The 23,562-nt window shown below is 39.9% G+C and overlaps 1 protein-coding gene across 1 annotated transcript in view; it reads right to left on the bottom strand.

The window, feature by feature from the left end:
* Positions 1-4,969: 4,969 nt before the first annotated feature.
* dnah9 (dynein, axonemal, heavy chain 9) overlaps positions 4,970-23,562 on the bottom strand; it is a 164,070-nt gene continuing 145,477 nt past the window's right edge. Inside the window, exons 75-78 of the mRNA XM_084938413.1 lie at positions 15,346-15,528; positions 9,825-10,078; positions 9,607-9,742; positions 4,970-7,785 (exon numbers count right to left, since the gene is read on the bottom strand). Coding sequence (XP_084794539.1) covers positions 7,558-7,785; positions 9,607-9,742; positions 9,825-10,078; positions 15,346-15,528 — 801 coding nt within the window. The 3' untranslated portion in view covers positions 4,970-7,557. The remainder of the gene's footprint in view (positions 7,786-9,606; positions 9,743-9,824; positions 10,079-15,345; positions 15,529-23,562) is intronic.

Genomic DNA, 23,562 nt, shown 5'->3' with positions numbered 1-23,562 from the left:
TCTTCAGGTCTAGAATAATTGGTGTAGAGTCACAGGTAATAAACCCCTGGGTGGGTGATGGGAGTCAAAGAGTAAGTACTGGGCTGTGTGTGGATTTTTAGCAAATTTTAGTGTTGAGCCTTTACCACCATTCATACCATGTCTCAGGTGACTTCAATAGCTCATATGATGGTGGGTTTCACCTGTAAGGTTTCACCTGTTGAATTGAGTCGTGTAAGTCCACAAAGAGCAGCAGCAGCGCATGCCAGCTAATCATAGCCTGTACACAAAACAATCTACTGGAGCTCTGAACAGAAATTATTGTGAGTTGTGATTCTTTTCCCCACAGTGAGCCAGGTGGTTCCCCACCTACCAAATCACACTAAAAGTCAGTAGAATTAGAATTAGAATACTCTAATCCCAGAGGAAATCATGTAAAAAATGTATTGTAATGTCCAATGTAATCCTATCTATCAGTATTGCTTATTATTCCATTAATATTGCACAGCTTTTAGTCATCTTTGCACAAAAATAGCTGCTAGAAATATCCACCGAAGATCTACTTTTAAATTTCTTACTTTGAGTGCATTTTAGTCTCTTCTTTTTCACTTTCACTTGAATAAAGAAGTTGAATCAGCTTTTCCTACAATCCGCTCTAACTTTTACCAGAGTATTTTTTTAACACAAATATCTATACTTCCACTTAAGTACAGAATGTGTGTACTTTTGTCACCTCAGCTGGTGAGGGGGCGATGTACTGACGGAGAAGGTCAGTCAGGGCCAGTTGATGGAGGACATTTGAATACATCCAATTAGTAATTTTAGAGAGGCTGTTGAGGGTTTTGGGCTTAACAGAAAAGTACAGCCGTGTATCATCTGCATACCAGTGACAGGAGATTAAAACTATTAATTAGATTACCCAGAGGTAATATATATTAAAAATCAAAACAGAATTGGTCCAAGACCTGTGTCATGAGAACTCCACATATGAGGGTTGCACACATTGGTTAATATGAATTCTGAACTGTTGGATGAAAACCATTTGAGAGCAGTACCAATGATGCCCACCAGTTTTGTAATCTGTTGATAAGCGTAGCCTGCCGATAAATTTAGGAAGGTTCATCTTATGTCAGCACTTATTTTTTAATACAGCTGTTTCGGTGATGTGGTTTTGTCTGTAACAAGATTGGAATTTATTAAGGATATTGTTTCCTTCAACTAAGGTAGTAGTAATAAATGTGAGTTTGGAAACTGTCCTGTTATCATCTAAAACAGTGGAGGAGGGGTTGGCTTTTTTAAGGTAACCTGAAAATGAATGTAATGAAAGAAAAGAAAAGAAAGAAAAAGCACACATATGTGAAACAATATCGAGGAAATCTAATGTAGCATTAACCATTTAGGAAAACAAAACTTCTTCAAAGTTCAAATGTTAGGCTTAATGATTACAAAGTCCTTTGTAATCACTGGATGCATTTCCTCAATGTGATCCTTTGCCAGGCTGTCATTACATGTCTGTTCACAGGTCTTGCTCTGTTTTGCTTTACAGTCTAGATTACAGTATTTAGCAGCTCAGTTGCATTGAGATCCTAATACTGACTTGGCTGTTACAGAAACTTCCACCCTTTTCTTTGCATATCTCTTCAGTTACGTTCTCGGTATGTTCCAGGGTTAGGATGCAGTAAAGTATTACTCTGTGGACTCCATAATTCATCCAGTTATACATCGACACTGGACATCACATTACACCGGCACCCAGGGGCGATTCTAGGATCAGAGCTTTGGGGGTGCTGAGCACCCAGAGAGCTGCCCAGCCAGGCAAGATAAACTTTACTCGTCACGATGAGACGTCTTCCCCGTCTTCCCCGTCTCTGTCAGTCCCTGCATCCTTAAATGTCTCCAGTTGTCCTGAGTTCTCTCTGACTGTCTCCTTGGTGCATTTAAACCCCAGTTCCTCCCTGTCCTCGTCCTCTGTTGTCTTCGTTTCCGTTATCAGTCATCATAATTTTACCATCTCTGTGCAAGTCTGCAAATTTCTTTATGAAATCATAAGATTCTTAAATTCATCAAGTCTCTCTGTGCCTGGGTCCTCGTCACAAAACATGACATCACTGTTTTGCACATTTAAACACAATTGAATCCCCACTTTTGTAAAAGAAAAGCAAAACACTTTTTTTTGCTTGTCTGTAACAAAAACATCAAATCAGATGAAGGTTATTTAAATGCTGCAAATGAAGAATGGATTGGAATAAAAAACAAAATACATATCCTAACCTTAATTACTGGGGGAAAATGATGCTCATAGTAAATGAGAAGTAAACTGAGTGCATTTTTTGGACAGAGGTTCACTTTTAGTGTGTATGTATAATACAATACAGATATATAAAAATACACTCCAAAAATAGAGTCCTTGAAATGTACAAATGTACAAAATATTGATAAAAAATTATAAAAATGGAGGCAACTTTGCCTATGGTACAATGTATACAATGTATGAAAAGATCTTTACTGCAGATGCTACTATGGCTCTGCAGATTTTTTTTCTTTTATTCTAACCTATGTCGCCTCACCTTGAGGTTGGCAAATCTGTCTATCACTTTTGTGGGTCAACTCTCTCAAGCAGTTTAACAGTTTCTGTTTTGCCTGTCACTGTTCCCTGTCTGTTTTCTTACCTGGTTCTTCCTGATCTTGTACTTTCTCCTCACGTTCCCCTCTTTCCTCTCTCCCTCTTTGGACTGACAATCATACACAAATAGATTGTATCGAATTAGATAAAAAAAATTACATTAATATGAAAAAAAATATTATTAAGATCACTAACAAAAAGTCCTCTCTCAGTGTACTTTCAACCAAAAGGCAAATAACGAAACCACATGTACATCTAATAAAAGATATAAATATTGAAACACTGATCCAACAATATTGATTGACGGATCATTTGATCTTACCCTTTTACCTGAATGTGGCTCCTGGGTTTAAGATCGGCACATGCACATATGACAAAATAAGCAGCTTCTCTCATTCCATTTCAAACAGGACAGTGGCAACAACAGTAGGCTAAAACAATTGTAAGTTTTAGATTTTAAATAGGCTGTATACATTTCAATGGGAGCAACAGGGCGTCAGATGTCGCTGATTTTACTACAGAGCAGGACGGATTGTAGGGTAGCAAATATCATTGGAAAACACATGTTTAACACTGCAGGTTACCTGGTGTAATGTTATTCAGCTAAAAAGAAACATGGTCTGACTCCTACCTAACTATATAAAGAGTAACTGAAGGTTAAATGCAGCTAGTATGCCCTGTTTTAAGCCAGGCACTTACACCTCCGCTCTCCATTGCGTCTCAACCAACATCGCTCTGGCAGCAGCGGCGCTAGAGCCAGAGCAGGGGAGAGGTGAGCTGGAACAAACCATTTTGGGAGGGGGGGGGATATCGATACTTTTGTTGTTAAAATGTTATGTCCCAACCAAGTACTGTGTGCTTTTTATATTTTTAGTAGTGTGTCACACAAACAGCAAATATTGTCAGAAAAGTAAGAAATCTTTGGGGGTGCTTTGATTCATTTTAGCCCATTTTAGCCCCCAAAATGGGCTAAAATCGCCCCTGCCGGCACCTCTGTTTTTGTAGAAGATGGCTTCAAAGGCTTCTACAAATTTGTATCTTTCTACCATTCTAGTAACCACTTATGCAAAATGTTTAGTCTCGATGGTAAACTCTCAGTATTGAAAACTGCTCTTCGTGGTTCACCTGAAGTCTTCTTCAGGTTTTTTTATTGCCCAAGATTGGCCTACTTCACTTTAATCATTTCTAGACTTTTAACCTGCTTATTTTATGAATCAACAATTAACGAATTATTGTCAATAGAACGTTTTTGAGCTTCTTATGACCAGTTCTTTTTTCCCCCAGGGAGTAAATGCAGAAAAATGGACACACACATACACACACACACATATATCTATTTATGTTTGCGTGTGTTTATACGTGTGATTTGGCGCTTTATAAATACAATTGAATTGAATTGCATAGTTAAACTGTATAATAACTCTTCATTATGTTACAAATGAACACACTTTTCAGGCATCAGATCCCAAACATAATTTGTAATTTACCTTCATGCAGATGTGTTTTCTTAGATTTATAGTGTACATAATATTTATTTATGCAATTTGCACTTCTGTCTTACACAATGTCAATAACACGTTTGCTAATTTTAAGTAACTTCATTTTTACTTTTACTTTTAATCACGGTTATAAATGTAGAAATTCTTGCACCCTCATACAACATGGCCTTTAGTTAGAAATCAGAAAGTCTTCTTTTCAAATATACTGCAGCATTAGCTACTAAGCATGACTGAGCTCCACTAAGGGTCAAACAGATAATGTCATACTACATCAGAGAATGTAGTATTTCTGCTGAACAGCACGCCATAAGCTATGCTACAGTGACATGACCTGTGTACCAAAGCAGGATCTATTTTCATAATGACACCTGAAGCTGTACTTTAGGAGACCTACATAAAATTCCTCGCCGTGCATCGCTACTTTTCTCTTCCTACTTCCCCTCACGTGCTCCTCGTGCCTCTGTCTCTCAGAGCATTGTTAAGGCTCTCAAATAACCAGATAAAGACGACGCTGGGGAACCTGGGCTTAGACAGCAGCAGAACAAGGAAAAAGAAAGGAAGACAGAGTTTTAAAGTTGGGTTATATCATAGTGCGTGTGTGTGCGTGGGTGTATCTGGGAGATTGCGCACTTTCTGCTTTGGAGATGTTTTTTTTATTATCTCAAATGGGGAGGAGAGAGGAAGAAAGGGGTGAAGGAAGGAGGAGGAGGAGAGGGGGAGAGAGTAGGTCTAAAGAGCTGGAAGAGAAGAGGCAGGACTGGGGAACTGGAAACATGAGATAGGCGAAATGACTGCATATTGGCACTCAAATGGGATATATCATGGAGTATATGAAAATAAAACCACATGTGCAATCTGGAGAGGCAAGATAAAGCATTTTTATTCTGCAACTTTTCTGGAAGAAAGTACAAATGAATAAAATATTTACACATATAAATATATTTCAAACATATATTTTGTATGTGGTTCGTTAAGATATGATTATGAGATTATGTGTGCATAGTGTAGGTAGCTCTACTGATGTGAATTCAGTAAGAAAGTGTTAAATCACCCAATAGTTAAATTTATTCTGTGATATTTTCCAACCAGCCACATCTTTTACAACACCTCCTCATACAGTGACTCACAGATACATATTTGCAGAATTTCTCCACACACAGATGACCAGTAATTAAAATGCTTCAAGCTTCACAAAGTTACATTTAAAGGTGCATCGTGCAAAAGATCCAACATTGCTCTTTGTGACACTTCTATATAGTCCTACATAAAATCACCAACAGGAAGTTTTTGCCACTTCCTGGTGGTGACTGTCTCGGAAAAACAGTTAAAAAAATGTAGGCATACCCCTAATTTTAAAAGTGCCCACTGCATAGTTGTTATACAGGGAAAACTGTTCTTAGACAAGAACACTATTGTACAGGACTGTAAGCATGATTTTAGCCCTGTAAAACTGGACGTTTTAACATGGGAATGTATGGAACCAGCCTCAAGTGGGAAAAAATGCAGTTTTTAGCCTTTTCACCTTGGCTTCACTTCAGACAGCTGTGGAGCATGTGTGAGCATGGGGCATCTAAAGATTGAAAGGCTGGTGGATCAGTCCCTGGCTTCTCCATGTTTCTGTTGAAATATCTTTGGGCAAATAACTGCCCTCAGTGCATGCAAAGGAGTGTGTGTGTATACATGTAAAAGTGCTGTACACTGTCTATGTGATTGGGTGAGTAGGACTTGCTTTGAGTGTTTGCAGCACTGCAGCCTCCATTTCTTCATGTTTCTACAACAGAGCTGCTGTGGCGAGTGCTTTGAGGTCTCTTTGGGCTGGTTTTAATCTTTGCTTTTTGTTGTGGGCTTTGTGTTCACACGTAAACACTAGAGTTCAGGGATATGTGTTGGTGCATGGATTTATAAACTATGGTTTATACTGTCAACTGGTAATTATGTGACAATGAGTTTTAGGTCCATTTATGGCCTTGCGAGCAGTTTAACACATTACTCTGGTAGTTAAGTAACATACTGCATTACAGTAACCAGTAATGTGTTCTTTTTTTTGAGTCACAACCTCCAACGACTGGAGGGGACATTGCTTACCACTCATACTAAAGTGCCTCCTTTACATGTGGGAACAATAAGTTTTGACTGTTCAGACATTTGTATAACCAAATAAAGTCAATCAAATGTTTTTTAAAAAAATTACAAATAAATAATGGGATGCTTCATTTGTGTGTTTAGTTTCAGTGAAAAATTGTAAATTTGGAGTTGAGTTGCTCTAAATCTTAGCTTAGTTTTAGTTTTTCACTTTCCTGCCAATGTGCCACTTAGACTTCTTTTAGTCAAATTGGTTGAATTCTTTGTAATAGACTGAAAAAAGATGATGGTTCACCTTTCTCAACCCTTTTAAGTTGTTGGGATCTTTAAAAGGGGCTTTTTTGATATCTCTTTACCAACTCTTCACATTTTTGTCAGATGGAACGTGATCCTATTTTCTTTAGGGCTACAGGTCTTCCAAAGCAGATGTTCATGTGCTAAGTTTGGAACAAATCTTGGTTTGTCTGGGCTAAATAATATGTAATGAACCAGACTGAGTCAAGAAAATGGGCTGTTTGTGGTTACCACAGAAGCTCAAATGCATTCTGCTGTTACAGAGGTAATAAATTCATGATTTATGTGAAATGTATGTGACGCTCTCCTGATAGGGAAGGCCCGGAATTATAGTTGCCGTAAATGATGACAGAAAAAAAAAAAAAAGCTCAGTGTCTCAGAAAATGATTTGGAGCTCTTCAACAGCCTGACAGGAGAAAATGCAAGAGTGTGACTGATTTACAAAATACGCTAATGTGGGTTTTACATGTTGCCATTTTTCATGTGTCACTTACTTGAGAGACAGGCCTTCAAAGATGAAAAATGTCTTCTGAGATCAAAGGTATCTTACAGAAACTTTCCCCACAGGACAAGTGTCAGAGTGGTTCCTATCATCAAAGAGTCCTATGCTCAGAAGCACAAGATTGGAAATGAAGTCCTATAATCACGGGTGTCCCATAATCAGAACAGCAACCACTGTGGCCACAAGTCCCACTATTACTATAATGGCACAATCAATGACGGCAAGTTACCTTTAACAAATGCTATAATATGGGGTTCCTGTTAAAGCAATGCTATAAACATTGGGTCTTAGAGTTATTTAGGCGGGGTAAGGTGTCTAATTTTGAGTCAGTTTCTATTTTTGCAAAACTTTTGAAATGTTTATGTATAGGTGGAAAAGTAAGAACGGTCTAACTTAGCTTTCTGAAACTATCTAGAGTAAAACCAACAGAGGCTATAGCAAGAATTCCCTGAGTGCTTTGACCAATAAATCTACCTTTTCATTTGTTACTCCCAAATACTAAAACATCTCATATATGTCCATTGACATTTGAACCATTCCCTCTTTCAGGATCATTAGCGCGTTCATCTTAAACCATTCTAGATCTGTAGAAGAAGAGCCACGCCAGCTAAGGTCCACTTGGAGGGGTTTTCTTTGGTCTTCAGGTTAAAGGTCCATACGTATGTGGGTCCCCTCTGACGAGTCTTATAAACAGGGCACTGGTAGAGGTTTCTGTTGTCCCATTTGTCCACTGGGATAGCCTTGATGAACATGACCGGCATGGTTGGGGTGAGCTCTTTGAGACGGGCATCCACAATCAAGCCAGTCTGAAAGAAAAAGAAATAAAGAAGGAAAGTCGGGGAGATGGGAAGGAGAGGGAGGGTGTGAAGGAGGAATGACAAGCCAATCAACCACAGACAGGAGCATTTCACAGAACTGAAGAAGTTATAAATTAGTTTGAGGTTTGAGGAAGCTTTGCTCAGATGCTGTGCTTGCCATTGAGCCTCCATTTAATAATCATTTTGTGCCAGATCTTAGAAAAGAAAAGAAAAGAAAAGAAAAGAAAAGAAAAGAAAAGAAAAGAAGCTGTTTGACTAATCTTGGATGGCACAAGCAGAGTAAGAGTTTGTTAAACACAGTTTTGTGGCACCCTTGAAAAGTGGTGAAAGTCAAGAGAGTCTGAGCTGAAGTCGAGCTACCCTGTCTTAGTATACACACTCTCTAAACAGTCGGAAACAGAGTGGTCTGTCTCGCTAATTAATCCTCCTACAATTAGCTCCTGACAAACAGAAGTTTCTCCATGCATGCACAGTGACTTTCAGGAATGAATGTAAATCCTGATGACTTTGGAAAGCAAAGAGGACAAAGCCCGGACTGCATCTGCAATTCCTACAACACTTTAAAGAGTTGCTAAGCACCAATAACCTTATATCTGTTTCGGGTAAATAACAATGATGAGGATCCTAAAGTGAGCAAGTCATTATGGTAAAAATGGTAAATGGCCTGTATTTGTATAACGCTTTACTTAGTCCCTAAGGACCCCAAAGCACTTTACACTACATTCACACACACTGGTGATGGCAAGCTACATTGCAGCCACAGCTGCCCTGGGGCGCACTGACAGAGGGGAGGCTGCCAGACACTGGCACCATCGGGCCCTCTGACCACCACCAGTAGGCAAAGGGTGAAGCGTCTTGCCCAAGGACACAACAACCCAGACTGTCCGAGCCGGGGCTCGAACCGGCAACCTTCCGATTACAAGACGACCTGCACACTCTTGAGCCACGATTGCCCAATTATAAATTGTCCTAATGATGCTGTGTCTACACTCTTACTACACTAGTGAATATCCATTTTGATCGTGTGCTCACACAACATATTGAAAGAATAAAGTATATCACAAAGCAGGACATCAATAAGTAGTGTCCATCACAAACACAAATCATTTCAAAGGACATATTCCGTGATTCCACATGCAATACATGATGTCTGAACCATCTCTGAATAAAATGTAAGGTTCATTAATATAGATTAGGTTTAATATAAATCTTTGACTTTAATGGCTGCACAGAGCATTGTCCAAACGGAGCGCTGCATACTCTCCTATTCACACTCTGCTACTCCCTGCCAGTGGCACAGAACTGGCCCTGGGGCTGAGAGGAGAATGAGTAGGAGGAGAAGAGTTGTGTGAGTGGAAGCCACCCAGCCTGTAGGGCTGCCTGTCTATTTGCCTGCGCCTCCAACTTTAATGAAGAAAAAAGGAACCACTCCTCCAAAGGGTGAGCTAAGTGCTCAAGTGCACACTCTGCACATTCCCTAATTAAGAAGTCTAGTGGGATGCACCTTGAAAGCTGGGCACATATGCAGAGCTTGAATGTATAGAGATAGAAAGAGCTTTGGGAAGCTGAATAATGTGCTATGCCCCAACAGCTGAACACAAGCAGGTTGCAAAGCAGAAAATGAAGCCACTAAGGAAATGTGAAGGTGCTTTTTTTGTGAGCTTAAATGAGGTGAGGGTCAGCTCACCTCATTTAGATATATAGTCTGAGGAGCTTGCAAGTGAAAGCGTGTTGTGTTTGTTGTATCAACTTTCTGTAGCAACTTTGCGGCACTCAGCTAAACAAGGAAATCAATAAAACCTCATGTACCTGTGTGTCCCAGCGTGCACCCTCCATGTACAACCCGTGTATGTAGGCCCCTTCACGAGGTGGAGAGCTGAAGTCCTCGCGATTCTTCTTTGTGACATCACACTGCAGACACATACTGTCCAGGGGCCACTCGTTTCTGCCGCATAACCACAAATTTCCTGTTAACAAGCCATGTGGTTTCCATCATTTTCTTATATCTTAATGCTGAGTAGCCCTACCTTCTCGCCATAGCCTGCATGATGGCTGTGAGAAAGGACTGAGGGTTAAAGAAGCCAGCCAGCCACACTGCAGAAGGTAAGATGAAATCAGCTGACCAAGCTTCCAGCTCCCTGATCCTGGCCAGCAGGTCAGTGAACCACAGGGCCAGGCCAGACATGGAGGGATATGCCCGTTTGGTCCAACTCTCTGGTACCATGTCCAGGAAGACAGCATTCTGAAGGTTTTCCATGTCACTGGTCATGGTCAGCTCTCCCTGATGAGCGAGGGTTAAAGGAGAGAGAACAGATGAGATAAAAAAAATATATACTGCTACACGTTAAAGGAGTAATAAAAAAAAATCTTGTTTCTTATTTCTCCTTTCATTAATTTCTGCAACACACTGACAGTAGAGCACCTGGTGTTTTAGCTACAATCCCACTGATACAACACTGACATCTTCCAACAAACAACCTGCATGATGATCTGCTGGATAATCTGCTTCATTTGGGCTTTAGGCAGTGTCCTCTGGATTGCACCCTACCACCAGCGGAGAGGGAAGGACCAAGGCTAAATGAAATACTAGCCACTCTTTATATCCTGTTTATCCTATTAATTCTGCAGCGTTTTCAGTAAATATCTTTCTATGAGCGTAGCAAAACTATTTCTTCCTGTTGTGCATGGCTGAGAACAGTCAGGAAAGAGGTACAAAGTGGTGTTACTAGACAAAAAGGACTGCGGATAGCTGGATAGCTAAGGCCTCCGTCACACAGACCTAGAGAATGGTTGACAGTGGTGTATTTCCTGACCAGCTGGTGTGTGGTTACTAGAGGCTGTTGCTGGGTGAGGTTGGCCTCAAAGACAGTGGTATACGAAAAACCTCCCTGTGATTGCTTTGGTAGCTAGGAGACTGCTGTGGTTGCCTGTAGATTGCGTGGAAGATGCTGCCTTGCCTGCAAACACTTGCTAGCTAACACAGAGTATGCTAACTAACCACTCAGCCATAGTGAAAATTAAGAAAGTGTGATGCAAAGTTGTGCCTTTTTTTTTTTTCCCCCCACCTGTCACGTTTGGTTCTTTTGCCATCAGAATTATTGTCTAAAGGCCAAGAAAGATGCCCAACCGATTTACTTTACCAAATGGACCATCCCGGCCTTGCCGTATTGGTTCATTTGATTGACCTTTGTTTTTATTGTTTATTTTATTTTATTTTTACTTGCTACACACGGGACAGACATGACTGGGGGAAAGAAAAGGGAGAAAGAAAGAGAGGTAGGGAAAGAAAAACAGCGGGGAAGAGGAATGGTGATAAAGGGCAAAAAACAAAAACAAACAAAACAAACAGACAAAAAATACATAATCACCTGGATCACCTGTTGAGAAAGAAAAAAGAGCAAACAAGCAAAAAAAGAGAGTAATATAATAAACAACAACATCACGATAATCTGTGTGAATATAAAAGTAAATACTAAATACTGAATATTATTGTGCAGCACATAAGAACAACAGCTCACAGTGTGCTTTGAGGTAGGAAGGTAGGGTGTAATTTGTGTCTGTGAGCACCTGTGTGTACACCTGTGAGCATGAGCGCGCTTGTATTCAAAAGGTTCCTTCATGTAATGATCTGCTAGAGGGTGTGGGGAGCCATAGCCCCGTCCTCCAGGGCATGAAGCAGGTATGGAGGAGATCCAGGCTCCAGATATCCAGAGACCCTCAGAGCACAAGAGACCAAGGAAGACCAACGACTTGCAGTTACATGGTGGGTGCAAACTGAGGTCTAGGCCTGACTTCATAAATCTACCACTATAATAAATTAAAGAACACTTCTAAGTCGGCATTACAATAACAATAGGTTATCCCACATGCAGAATTCTGAGACTTATATGTGTGGAAGCCAACAGAAAAGGAAAATAACATTTGATTGTGTTCATAAGCTACAACATTTTCTTCTGTTTTGGATACTCCCTTGGTATTCCTTTGAAGTTCAGTAATTTCAAGACATTTTGCTTTAAACAAACATGAATATGATGCAATAGAAAGTATGGATTTACTTGTTAGAATGTGAGGATTCCATTAAAATGTTAGATATTGCAATATGAACTGCTGGTGTGACCCGACCAGTGTTTGATAGGCAGGTCATGAAACACGAAACTGCAACATCTACACAGGTATCGGCAAGTCATGTGTTCTGTCCCTTTGCCATAGAAAATAGATAAATCTAATTTATCCAATTTCTAACTTCATTTTTGAAAAAAAATCTTTCAGATAACATTATATAGTGTGGATTTGTTGCAGTATAATCACCAGAGCCTTGCTAGGCTGGTGATGTCACCATAAATGCTAATATTAGTTCTATTGCCATTGTTTGCTGTACTTTATTGAACAGGCTGCTTGTGGATATGAAAAATCTGTTGTATAATTTGGCTTTCATGCTCTTCTTGATCATCTGGAAATACCCATTTTAATTAGGGCGAGTGCTCTCAGTGCTGACAAATGCTGTGTCTGTTGTGCAAAAAACTTCTTGCTGGTTTTTGAATGCTATTTACAGGAAGGGAAAAGAGTTCCTGTTTGTCTAGCTAAACACTGGAGGTGAGACCTTCCAGCTACTTAAGGTGTTGAATGGTAACAAGCCCTTTAGAAATCAGTAAACATGGGAATAAGCAAGCCATGCCAGATAAGGAAACATGCTGTAAGATAGCCAAGAGAAGATGGCATTGATGAGTAATGAGACAGCATGCGAGTGAAAACAGTAGTGTCCTTCACCTGCTGATAGTGTAGCTGATGTATCGCTGATGTATAGATACCCATTTGTGACATAAGAATTCTTTATGAGGGTGATAATGTTCTGTGGGTTTATCTAGATAAGTGACTTTATCATTAACCACTCCTCAAAATAATCCATCAGTTCAGCCATTTCATACTCAACCTCATAGCACTATGAAGCTCCAACACCTCAACCAGGATAACATTCTGATAGTTCCTATTTATTGAACTATAGAGGCAAAATATGATTCCATTTGCTGGTACAACAGTGTACATGGCTTTTAAATCACTGAGCCGATTTATTGGGGCTTGTAGGGCGGGGAGATCGAAGCCTCATAACTCCTGACAAATGCATTGACATATTTTTCCCCCTTTCTTTCTCTTTTCATTTGTTGTTAACACATGACTCAGTCAGGCTTGACACAGAGAATGCCGACATCTCATTCCTTTCTGCTACTCTGTAAGCCAGATCTTTGAGTCACTCTTACAACTGTGCTTCTGACAAACAACAAAGGAAAAGATTTAGTTGTGCAGGAATACTAACTAAGCAGCCTGTTGATGTCAACAGTAGAGAAGCCTATGTAAAGTGAATCATAGGTGTTGAGAATAACTGAAGCTTTTTATGGTGGGGATTCAAGTCACAGTTCACTGTTTGGCATTGCAGGTTTTTAGCCGTTGAGGGTCCTGTGCAGTATCTTGGCTGTTCCTAGGACTGCGCTCTTCTGGACAGAGATCTCGAATGTTCTCCATACTTCTTATGGTCGCTCAACTCCTAGCCAAACATCTCACTGATTAGGGCTGGGCCATATCATACCGTTCACGGTAATACCGGTATAATGTTGGGCAACGATAAGAAAATGAAATATCGCGATAGAATATGGGTAAAACGCGCATGCGCAGTGCCTTTGTTTTCATACGCACATGACAGAAAAAGCATGGTGGCGACAGAGAATGAGAAGGGCGAAAGCGGATCGTTGAATGAAACGGATGAACCAGAATTGGTTTGTAAAAATGCTGCAACTTTAATGGTGTGGAACTGGTTTAGCTTTCATCCGTCAGATACACAACAAAGCACTATTTTTGGTAGAGCATGCTAGCGGGCCGTCGTTATTACCGTGTTTTTTGAAAAACGTTTACTGACTGAAACAATTTTATGTGGTACACGGCGCTCGAAAATCTGTCAAATGTTTCAGTACGACTTTGCTAAGCTACGAGCCCGCACCGCTTGATGGATTGTCGGAGCATTACGGCTATCGTAGGCAGGAGCCTCGCGGAGTGATACGTACTGTGCTTCAACATAATATTACCGTATTGTGTGTGTATAACCTCTTTTTAAGTTTTGTGGATATTATACATGGTTATGCTGAGGATATGTCGGCCAATTTCCACTGGAAATGCCTTTTGGTTAAACTGTCAGCAAGGAATTTGCATTTGCACTGTTAAATTTTTATATAACTTTAATGCACATAAAAAACAGCTGCTTGTTTAAGTGAAAATACATTGATGGGGTTTTTTGCACTAACAAAGTTGTGGAGTTGTAAAGTATTTAGTCTCGTGTCAATTATATCGTCAGTTATATCGTTATCGCAAATTTTCAAATGTATATCGTGATAAATATTTTTGGTCATATCGCCCTGCTCTATCACTGATCACTATAGCCGTGGTGTAGATCAGCTGATTTGTCTTGGTAATGGTTGCAGTAGGTATTGTCTGTAGTACTGCATTCACATAATCTACATAATTTACTTAGGTATTATTAAAGTGTTCTGATTCTGATTCTGATCAACAGTAGGTCTTCAGAGGGAACTTGTAATCTTGGTAACCGGCTACAGAAGGTCCAGGTTTCAAGCTTCGCTATGATCCTGTCTTTTAGGTCAGTTCCTCTTGCACTCAACAATCCTTCTTCCATTGCACTTGGGGCTTGGTATCCAATCTCGGGTGGGGGTGATGATATCCCCCCCCCCCGACTTGTTGTTCTGGCTCCCACTTGCTGTGTCTTTTGTGTTATATAGATTTAAATGGCTAAATTCAATGCATAGCCCGACGGGCGGGGCTGAGATAGATTTTGGTCGCCCGACCGGAGATATCGCTAGCTCCGGGACGTCGGGCTAACGATTTTGCGAGCCCTGAGAAGGGATGGACTCTTTTCCATTCTGGAGTTGCCTTTGGTGGAAGGAGGTGGGAGGCCTGGATATCCTACGTATCACCACTGGAGTTTTTATTACAGGACAAGACGGTTGCTTCCCCGCACCTTCGGCTTGGAAAATTGGTCCTGACTGTCGTTCAAAGGTTGCTCCATTTGGAGATATCTCTATTAGGATGAACATCAGGTAGTGGCCTCCAGCTTGCACTGGAGGGGTTTGCAAGTCTGAAGCAGTGGGAATGAGAACTAGAACCTTAGACTAGACTGGTCGATCAACGTCCCTATCCTCACGTATGGATATAAGCTTTGGGTAGTGACTGAAATAGTGTGACCAGTTGCTATCTCCTACCAGCAGGAGGCCCAGGAGTAGACCCATGTCAAATAGGTCTCTCTGGGCTTCCTTGCTTAGGTTGCTCATGTGACCCAGCACAGGATAGGTGAAAGAAGATGGATGAGTGGATGAATCGATGGATGGATCTTATTTGACTTGGTAGCTACTGAATACTGTATCATAATAAAACTCAGGCTTTGTCCACAGGACATGTACAATGTAAATGTTTTTGCAAGGCAAAACACTTCCATCTCCAGTCTCATAACAGTGCACAGCCTCCCATTAACTCTTCAAAGCCACTACTCACCTTAAGTCCAAGGCTTAGCTCGTGAAGAGAGCATCTGATCTCCTGGGTGAGAATGTTCATACGCTCACACTCCTGCAGCGCCACGACCTGATAGGGAGTCCTCTCCTCTGCTTTCCCTAGAAGCTCAGCCATGTTGAACTCCTCTGGGAGTTTCTCCAGTATCTCTTCCAGCACTGCATGCACCTGATAACATGGATAGGAATGTAGAAAAAAGTGAGAGGAGTGTTTCCCAGTAAAGTAGCCCATTATGCTTGTCAATATTAAAGCTAAGTAGGACAAGAAACACCAATGGTAAGACAATACTCTCCTAAGTAAACATCTAAAAAGAGATGGGTTCATCTGAGTCACATAAACTCAGTCCTGTCAATGCTGACAGTCTGAGAAACTGTTTGAAATTGTTCCATAAATATTCATGAAGACATATTTTTGCAACACCAGCTTTTTGTTTTCAATAACAGTATTATTCCTTCAGAAAATCAATGCTCACATCATATTTTTGTGGACAAGGGGTGAAAGCTAATGTCTGTGTCCAAACTTTCCCAAGACAACCAGCAAGAGAGATCAATCAAAGGATTAGGTACCAAACTAAGGATATCAGGTCATCGTATCTATGGATTTTTTGTTCCTGATGATTCTGAATATCTGATTTGACTTTGGCAGCTACTGAACACCCAGAATACAAAGTGGGCCTTTTCAGTAAGCCAGAAAGATTCCAAATCATAATATATTAAATGACCAATGGAAACACGGAAACACACACACACGGCAAATGTAAAGTCACAAATCAACCTTACATATATGTTTTTAGACATTTTAAGGTCAACTAATCATTGACTTTAAAATACAGATGAGAGCAAACATAAGTAAATCAATCCCAGTTAAAAGCATGCGCATATGAATTAAACATGAATGAAACATGCTGAGTAAACTTCCCTAATGGTCAGCGGTGAAATCAAATTAATGTTCTCTGTTAGAAAGGGGGGGCGGCAGCACGGTGGCACGGTGGTTAGCACTGTTGCCGCACAGCAAGAAGGTCCTGAGTTCAATTCCACCATCAGGTCTTTCTGTGTGGAGTTTGCATGTTCTCCCCGTGTTTGCGTGGGTTCCCTCCGGGTACTCCGGCTTCCTCCCACCGTCCAAAGACATGAAGCTTGTGGGGATAGGTTAATTGGATAATCCAAATTGCCACTAGGTGTGAATGTGAGTGCGAATGGTTGTCTGTCCCTGTGTGTTAGCCCTGCGACAGACTGGCGACCTGTCCAGGGTGTACCCCGCCTCTCGCCCTATGACAGCTGGGATAGGCTCCAGCGCCCCCCGCGACCCTGAAAAGGATAAGCGGAAGCGAATGGATGGATGTTAGAAAGGGGTTGTTGCAATTATCAAATTGTAATCATAAAGTGGTGGAAATAATTATTTGATCCCCTGCAGAATTCATAAGTTTGCTCACTTACAAAGAAAAGAACAGTCTCTAATTTTTACCACAGTTTTACTTTAAAGGAGAGAGACAGGATATCAACAAAAATCCAGAAAAACACATTACATGAAAGTCTTACCCAACCAGAATTCTGACTCCCAACACACTGTGTTCCCTTGTGACACGCAGATTACAGTCAATTAATCAGTCAATTATAGATACATCTGATCTCAACCCATTATGAGTAAAAAGCACACCAATTCCTCCACCAACATGGACCAAAGAGCTGTCTAAAGATATCAGGGACAAGACTGTAGACCTGCAAATGTCCATTAATCATCCTTGATCGGGAGCTGGAATGTGGATGAGCCCAAAACTACATAGGAGGAGCTTGTTCATAATCTGGAGGCAGTTGAGATCACAGTCACTAAGAAAACAACTGGTGAAGCACTATGCTGTAATGGATCAGATCCTGAAAACCACAAAAGTGATCACACATTCACGATCATCATGAGCATGTTTTTCTTTGGTTTGGTTTGCCACACCGACGACTTTGTCCCCTATGGTGATACTAACAATCCAGAGATGTACATGTAATGTATCTAACTGTGATATCTTTTTTCATAAGCCCATTCACAGGACTACATACTAGATACACAATACAGTTACTGTGATGAACTTTCCAGTTTTGTCTTTCTGTCCAATGTCATTAACTACTCCCATTTTTAACATTGTCAACACACAGTTTATGAATAATGGACAATACACATGTGAATGGGGCTTTATTGATCAATTTCACAACAACTGCCAGCAGTCAATTGTTTGGTTGGGGAATACCTGTTTTTCCTTTGCAATCCGTGGTTGTCAGATGGTTGCTGACAAGTCTCTGGGCTGTGTGGCTTATTTAGCTATAGTTTAGTTTATAAATAGCTTCCATAACCACGTACTTTACAGGGCACTTTTATTTAAAGCAATTAATTTAAACTTTTACTTTTTCATGGCTCAGTCATATTAGAGGAAAAATAGGATGAGAGTCTCTTTGTGAATAGGAAAAATTTATGCATATCAGATTAATAAATTGAACTTTTTGCATTGTGCATCTGACCACAAGTGGTTGAGTCAACCAACTAAGGCCTTTTCATGCTTAACCTTGTGGTTAAAGTTATCTTTAAACAATCTTCAAATAGTCCATCTTGGACTAACTTTAATCATTCTCAGACAGATGGGTCAAGGTCTACAAATAATTGGCATTTATTTTCCAAAAATTCGCAATTAAGTCAGTCTGAACCGATGAGCTGAACCTGTCTGTGACATGCCTTTTTGCAGTAGGGGACTTGAGTAAGCCGGTTGCCAAGTCGTCTTCTCATTATATTCCTATATAAAAGCTGGAATGCCATTTTTAAAGCACCAACTATGTCACTATCTGAGAATGAATTTCTGATTCTAATCTTCTGGGATTCTAAATGTAAGCAGTTAATGTGAATTCCTTTTTAATGTGAATTTCCGTGTATGTAAAAAGCAACACATTTGCAGTAGCTGGATTTGTACTTTTTGCCTATTTATTACAGTAACTGCTGTGTTATCATAAACAGATAACATCTAATGAGACTGATTCTGTTTTACTGTCATTTAATTGCTGTTGTGAGTCACCAAAATCACTTTGAAGATAGCAGCTGACTGTGAGTGGTCAAGGATCTGTCCCCCGTCTTCAAAGCAACCATATCAAAGGCAACAAAATCACAAGTTCATTGCACACAGTTGCAACAACTTTGGTCACGCTGCAGTCTCCAACCACTGTTTCACTAGTGTGACTGTAGCAATCAAATACAGTAAAACAAACCAAAATAATATATTTATTTATCTATCTATCTATCTATCTATCTATCTATCTATCTATCTATATATATATATATTTTTTACTGTATTTTATTTATTTGTCTAGTGGAGTACTTTGACTGTACTGAGTTCTTCTGCCTTGTTTTCTCATCATATTTTTATCATTTCCCAATTTCTGGCATATCTTATCTTATTTGGATGAATATACCAACATACATACTTGTATAGTGTTTTTTCTACTCCAACTTAAAGCAATTTTTACAACAACTTTCATTCGTCCAATAACACAAACATTCATATAAACTCATTTTCTAAGAGTCTTCTCTAACACACACACACAAACACACGTGCACACGCACACACACTCTACTCCTGAACCACAGCCACTGTCAGTTATATAAAAACAAATTATTCATTCTTTCTTAAAGAGGGAGAAAAAAATCAGGGTAACTTTTACTGCATCTTTTTTTTAACAAAGCTAACACTTCCAGTTTATGATATAAGAAAAGTGACACTTGCTCCATAGAGGGAGTGCAGAAAGCTGCGCTCTCTGACAGAATATTTGTTTTAGCTTTTATGCTCATATAAACTTTATTTCACAGCAGTACTGAACCAAAAAATGCACCACAAAATGCCATCCTTGTAAAACTCACCCTAGGTGTTTTCAAAGCCCCAAACAGTTGGTCACAATTTATTTTCAATTGGCCATGCAGGAGCCACAGAAAATGTCACTCGTTGTCATCACACATTTAAGTTTTGGGGATCTCACTTAGAGTTTCGTGTGAGACTTACTAAGGCCCTGGTTCATATATCTGCCTGGGATATCTACCGTACACAAGGGCAGAAAATCACATCAAAATCAAAATCTGAGTTTAAATGCTACCATTCCCATATACCCATGAATATAACTGACCTGCTTGTAGCGTTGTCATAACAAATATACACTATGCAGAAAAACACTGCTTAAACCCAATTCACATTTTACTGAAGATGGTAATGGTACCAAATATGTCAGGCCAGTCTTTGAGGGAGAATGTGTGTCGAATAATAAAACTGGAGATATGGTGCAGGCACAAAACACATGGAATATTAAAATGAAATAATTTTCGTAGGCACCACACAGGAAGGGGAAATCAGTTTTTGATTCTCTGCTGAATTTCTAAATTTGCTCACTTACAAAGAAATGAACAGTCTCTAATTTTTAACATACTTCAAATGGAGAGACACAAAATCAGCCAACAAACAGAAAAATAAGTATTTGATCTCCAAACAAAACATAACTTAGTACTTGATTGAGAAAACATTGTTGCCAAGCACAGTGGCAAGAGGTTTCCTGCAGTTGTTCACTGGGTTTCACATCTCATGAAGTATTTTGGCCCACTCTTTACAGAAACTCTAGATTATTTAGGTTTCTTGGGTGCTCCTTGGAAACTCAAAGCTTCAGCTCCCTCCAGAGAACTTCTACATAACTGAGGTCTGGAGACTGGCTAAGGCCACTCCTTGACCTTGATATGCTTTTTCTGCAGTCACTTCTTTGTTGCCTGAGCAATATGTTTTGGGTCATTTTCATCCTGGAAGACCCCGTGTAGGATATGTGTTAAATGCTTTTGAATTTCCCCAAAACACCCTTTTTTAATTAAATACTTCATTTAATCTCCTGTCTATGTGTTTCGAGCCCGTGTGTGTTTGTGTGCTTGTGCGCTGCGTGATGACGTAGGTGCGTGCATGTGTACCCCAGTCACAGCTCCTTTTAGCATGGCGGGAGATTGCAGATGTTACAGCAATTTGCAGTAAAGAGCCCAGAGATCCAGTGCTGTTTCCTGCCTCTTATTCATTCGCCAGACCACAACACATCAATAGGCATAACACACACAAATGGGTTACACATGCACAAGGCATATTCAGTATTTTGGCTCAGCAAAGAAGGTTCTCATCCAAGACTTTGTAGTACATTGCCCGATCCATTAAAGCAGCGGTCCCCAACCTTCTTTGCACCACCAGCTGGTTTAATACCAGACAATATTTTTACGGACTGGCCTTTAAAATGTCGCAGATAAATACAACAAAATAAAATGACAAGACAAGACAAAAACTGTGGTATTTTGTAAATATAATAATAAACGCAAATTCACTGTGTAACTGTGCAACTTTATTAGCAGCGTCCTCCTGAAATGCGCCAACAACATTGAGAGTGACATCCTCCTCTTTGCCCCTTAATGCTCTCTGGTTGCTATGGTAACACGTAAATATTTCTTTCAAAATAAGACACAAAACTACAAAGACCAAGAGAAACCGAGTTAACGATAAAAACCCTGAAAACTATAAATTTCACACTCGAGTGGCACCAAACAACTCACGGACTGGTACCGGTCCATGGCCCAGGGGTTGGGAATCGCTGCATTAAGACATAGTGTGTTACCAGTTGTGTTCTTGGTGACTGTGCTCCAAAGTGCCCTCAGATCATTAACAAGCTTCTCCCATGTAGTTTTGGGCTCATCCACCACCACTCCAACGATCACCCTCACCTCATGAGGATCTGTTAATATTTAGCTGAATATATGTATTTGATGTTTATATGGTATGGACACTTTCTGACAGACAACAGAGCCCTGTAGTTTGAAGCAGGATTTGAGCAAAACTTGAGGGTTAACTCTGTCGTTTAAAGCTTTCAATATTAAAATATTGTACAGTCTTTTCCTCTTACACACAGTCACACTCTGCTGTTGTTGCTTTCAGCATGTGTGTAACTTCTTTATCTTATCACAGCATAGTTTTTATCATTATTTCTTACATCACTCCCTTGCCAGCACACCTGCCCATTTTTCTGATTGATCAAATACCCACAATACCACCTGTTTCATGTAAATGTACTCACAGATAGACTTGAAAACTCGTGGTTGGTCTATCCGGCTGAACACCATCTTCTTGTGCCCGCTTAGCCTGATGTCAGTGTAATATGATGTAATTGAAGAAAAATAATGGATATCTTGGGTATGTTTGGTATGTTGAACTTGCTAGTACAGGTCCCTAGAGTTAATTAATATGTGTATTCCTTCCTCCCTGCCCTGATCACAAAGGTCATCACAGAACAGATCCAGGCTGATTCCTAATTTTAAAATCAAAAGTAATACCAGGTGAAAATGAATCTGTCAGTTCAGACTAAGAACATAAATTTTTGGCAGAAGATCAGGAGAAATGACAAAAGTAAAGAAAATCTTTGGAGGAAGTTAAAGCAAGTCAAACTAAGCAATGAGTATAGTAAGAAACTCCTGAAAATGCGAGAGCATTAATCAGGAAGTAGGAAAAAACATGCTGAAATCAGATCAAATCTTCTCAAATCTTTCTGCAAGTCCTTGTGTGCCAATTAAAGAGATTTTATACAGCCTAAAGTACTTCCCCATCAGAGCTCAATTTATTAGTCCATTATTCAACAAGTTAATCATCACAAAATTAATTTGCAACTATTTCATATCTTACTGCAAGAAAAATGGTGCTGGTTAGTTTATCAGATATGATTATCAGTTGCCAAAGAATCAGGATACATCAGCTTCGGGAAAGTAGAGGTGGGATGGTACATTTTCAAGACAAATACATTGGTCTGGTTTTTCTTGGGTGTTGCCAGCTCCTATAGTTCAAATGAAATAAAATCTTACTGCTACTGCAAATAATATTTTATTACTATGAGATTTCTGGATTTTCAGAGTATCTGGTCAGGTCTCAAGAGATGATAAACAGCAGAGCCCCTTTTCTGTGAGGGGATGAGCTTATGCTGTGGGTGACCTCAGGACCCCTGTTTGGTGGTTTCATTTAAATGTTTTCAAAATGAACTAATATTTTTATTAATGGGATCATTCTATTTACATACAATAAATAATATATTCTTATTATGTCATATATTATATTATATAATGGTGGTCACATGGGCAGAAACATCTAAGGACGGTACAAGACACGAGGCATATTATTTGTTAGGAAAATCCACTAAAATGCTAAAATGCTATACAAACACAACACAGCCTTTAACAATAATACCAAATGGACGAGTTATTAATAAAAAAACAACTCACAAATAAACCACCATACAGTTGCTACAGGTTTAGGTTGTATGTTATCTATACAATCAAAGCCTATTTTTTGCACCAGGTTGTAAAACTCTGGGACTGACTCACTTTCAGAGCCTTAGACTCAAGTAACCATTAAAGTATCTGAAATTTGTCACTTTATGTTTAGCTTCATTTTTCAGCACCAGAGCTGTTTTTCGCTCGGTTCTGACAAAACACAATATCTCACCAAATTTTTTTTACCCTATGACATCTTCACACTGTTGCCTGACAGCAAGAAGGTCCTGGGTTTGAATGCTGAGGCATTTCTGTGTGGAGTTTGCATGTTCTCCCCGTGCCTCTGTGGGTTCTGTCCAGGTGTTCTGGCTTCCTCCCACAGTCCAAAGACACGCAGTTAGTGAGTTTGGGTTCGTTGGGGATTTTAAATGGACCATAGGTGTGAAAGGTTGTCTGTGCCTCTGTGTTAGCCCTTTGACAGTTAAGAGGGCACCCTGCCTCTTACCCTATGGCAGCTGGGATAGGTTCCAGCCCTCCCATGGCCCTGATTTGGATAAGTGGATGGATGGATCCTGACATGAGGTCAGTAACTATTAGATAAATCCACTCTTTATGATCTGTATGCTAGTGGTCATTTTAAAAAAATAATTTTAATCATTTGATAGATATTGATCCTCAAAGAAAGTTATGTTCTGACAGAGCCCTAATGATGTTTGCGGTGTCACTACCTCTGGTCCAAAGTGCTTTCTATATTTCTGGCTCCAGCTGGATAAAGATGGGATCAACTGTAGAGGGGTTCTCAAGATTTCAGTTCAGCCCAGTTAAAACCAATGGGTGACGATCTTTGTATACAATCTATGTACTACACAAATGGATTCTTAGACACGCTGTAATTAGAGCTCACTAGTG

Source organism: Perissodus microlepis, chromosome 8 (genome assembly GCF_051167445.1).
Source record: "Perissodus microlepis isolate ML-2025 ecotype Zambia chromosome 8, ASM5116744v1, whole genome shotgun sequence".
NCBI classification, from domain to species: Eukaryota; Metazoa; Chordata; class Actinopteri; order Cichliformes; family Cichlidae; genus Perissodus; species Perissodus microlepis.
This window is presented reverse-complemented; position numbering and strand designations above follow the sequence as displayed.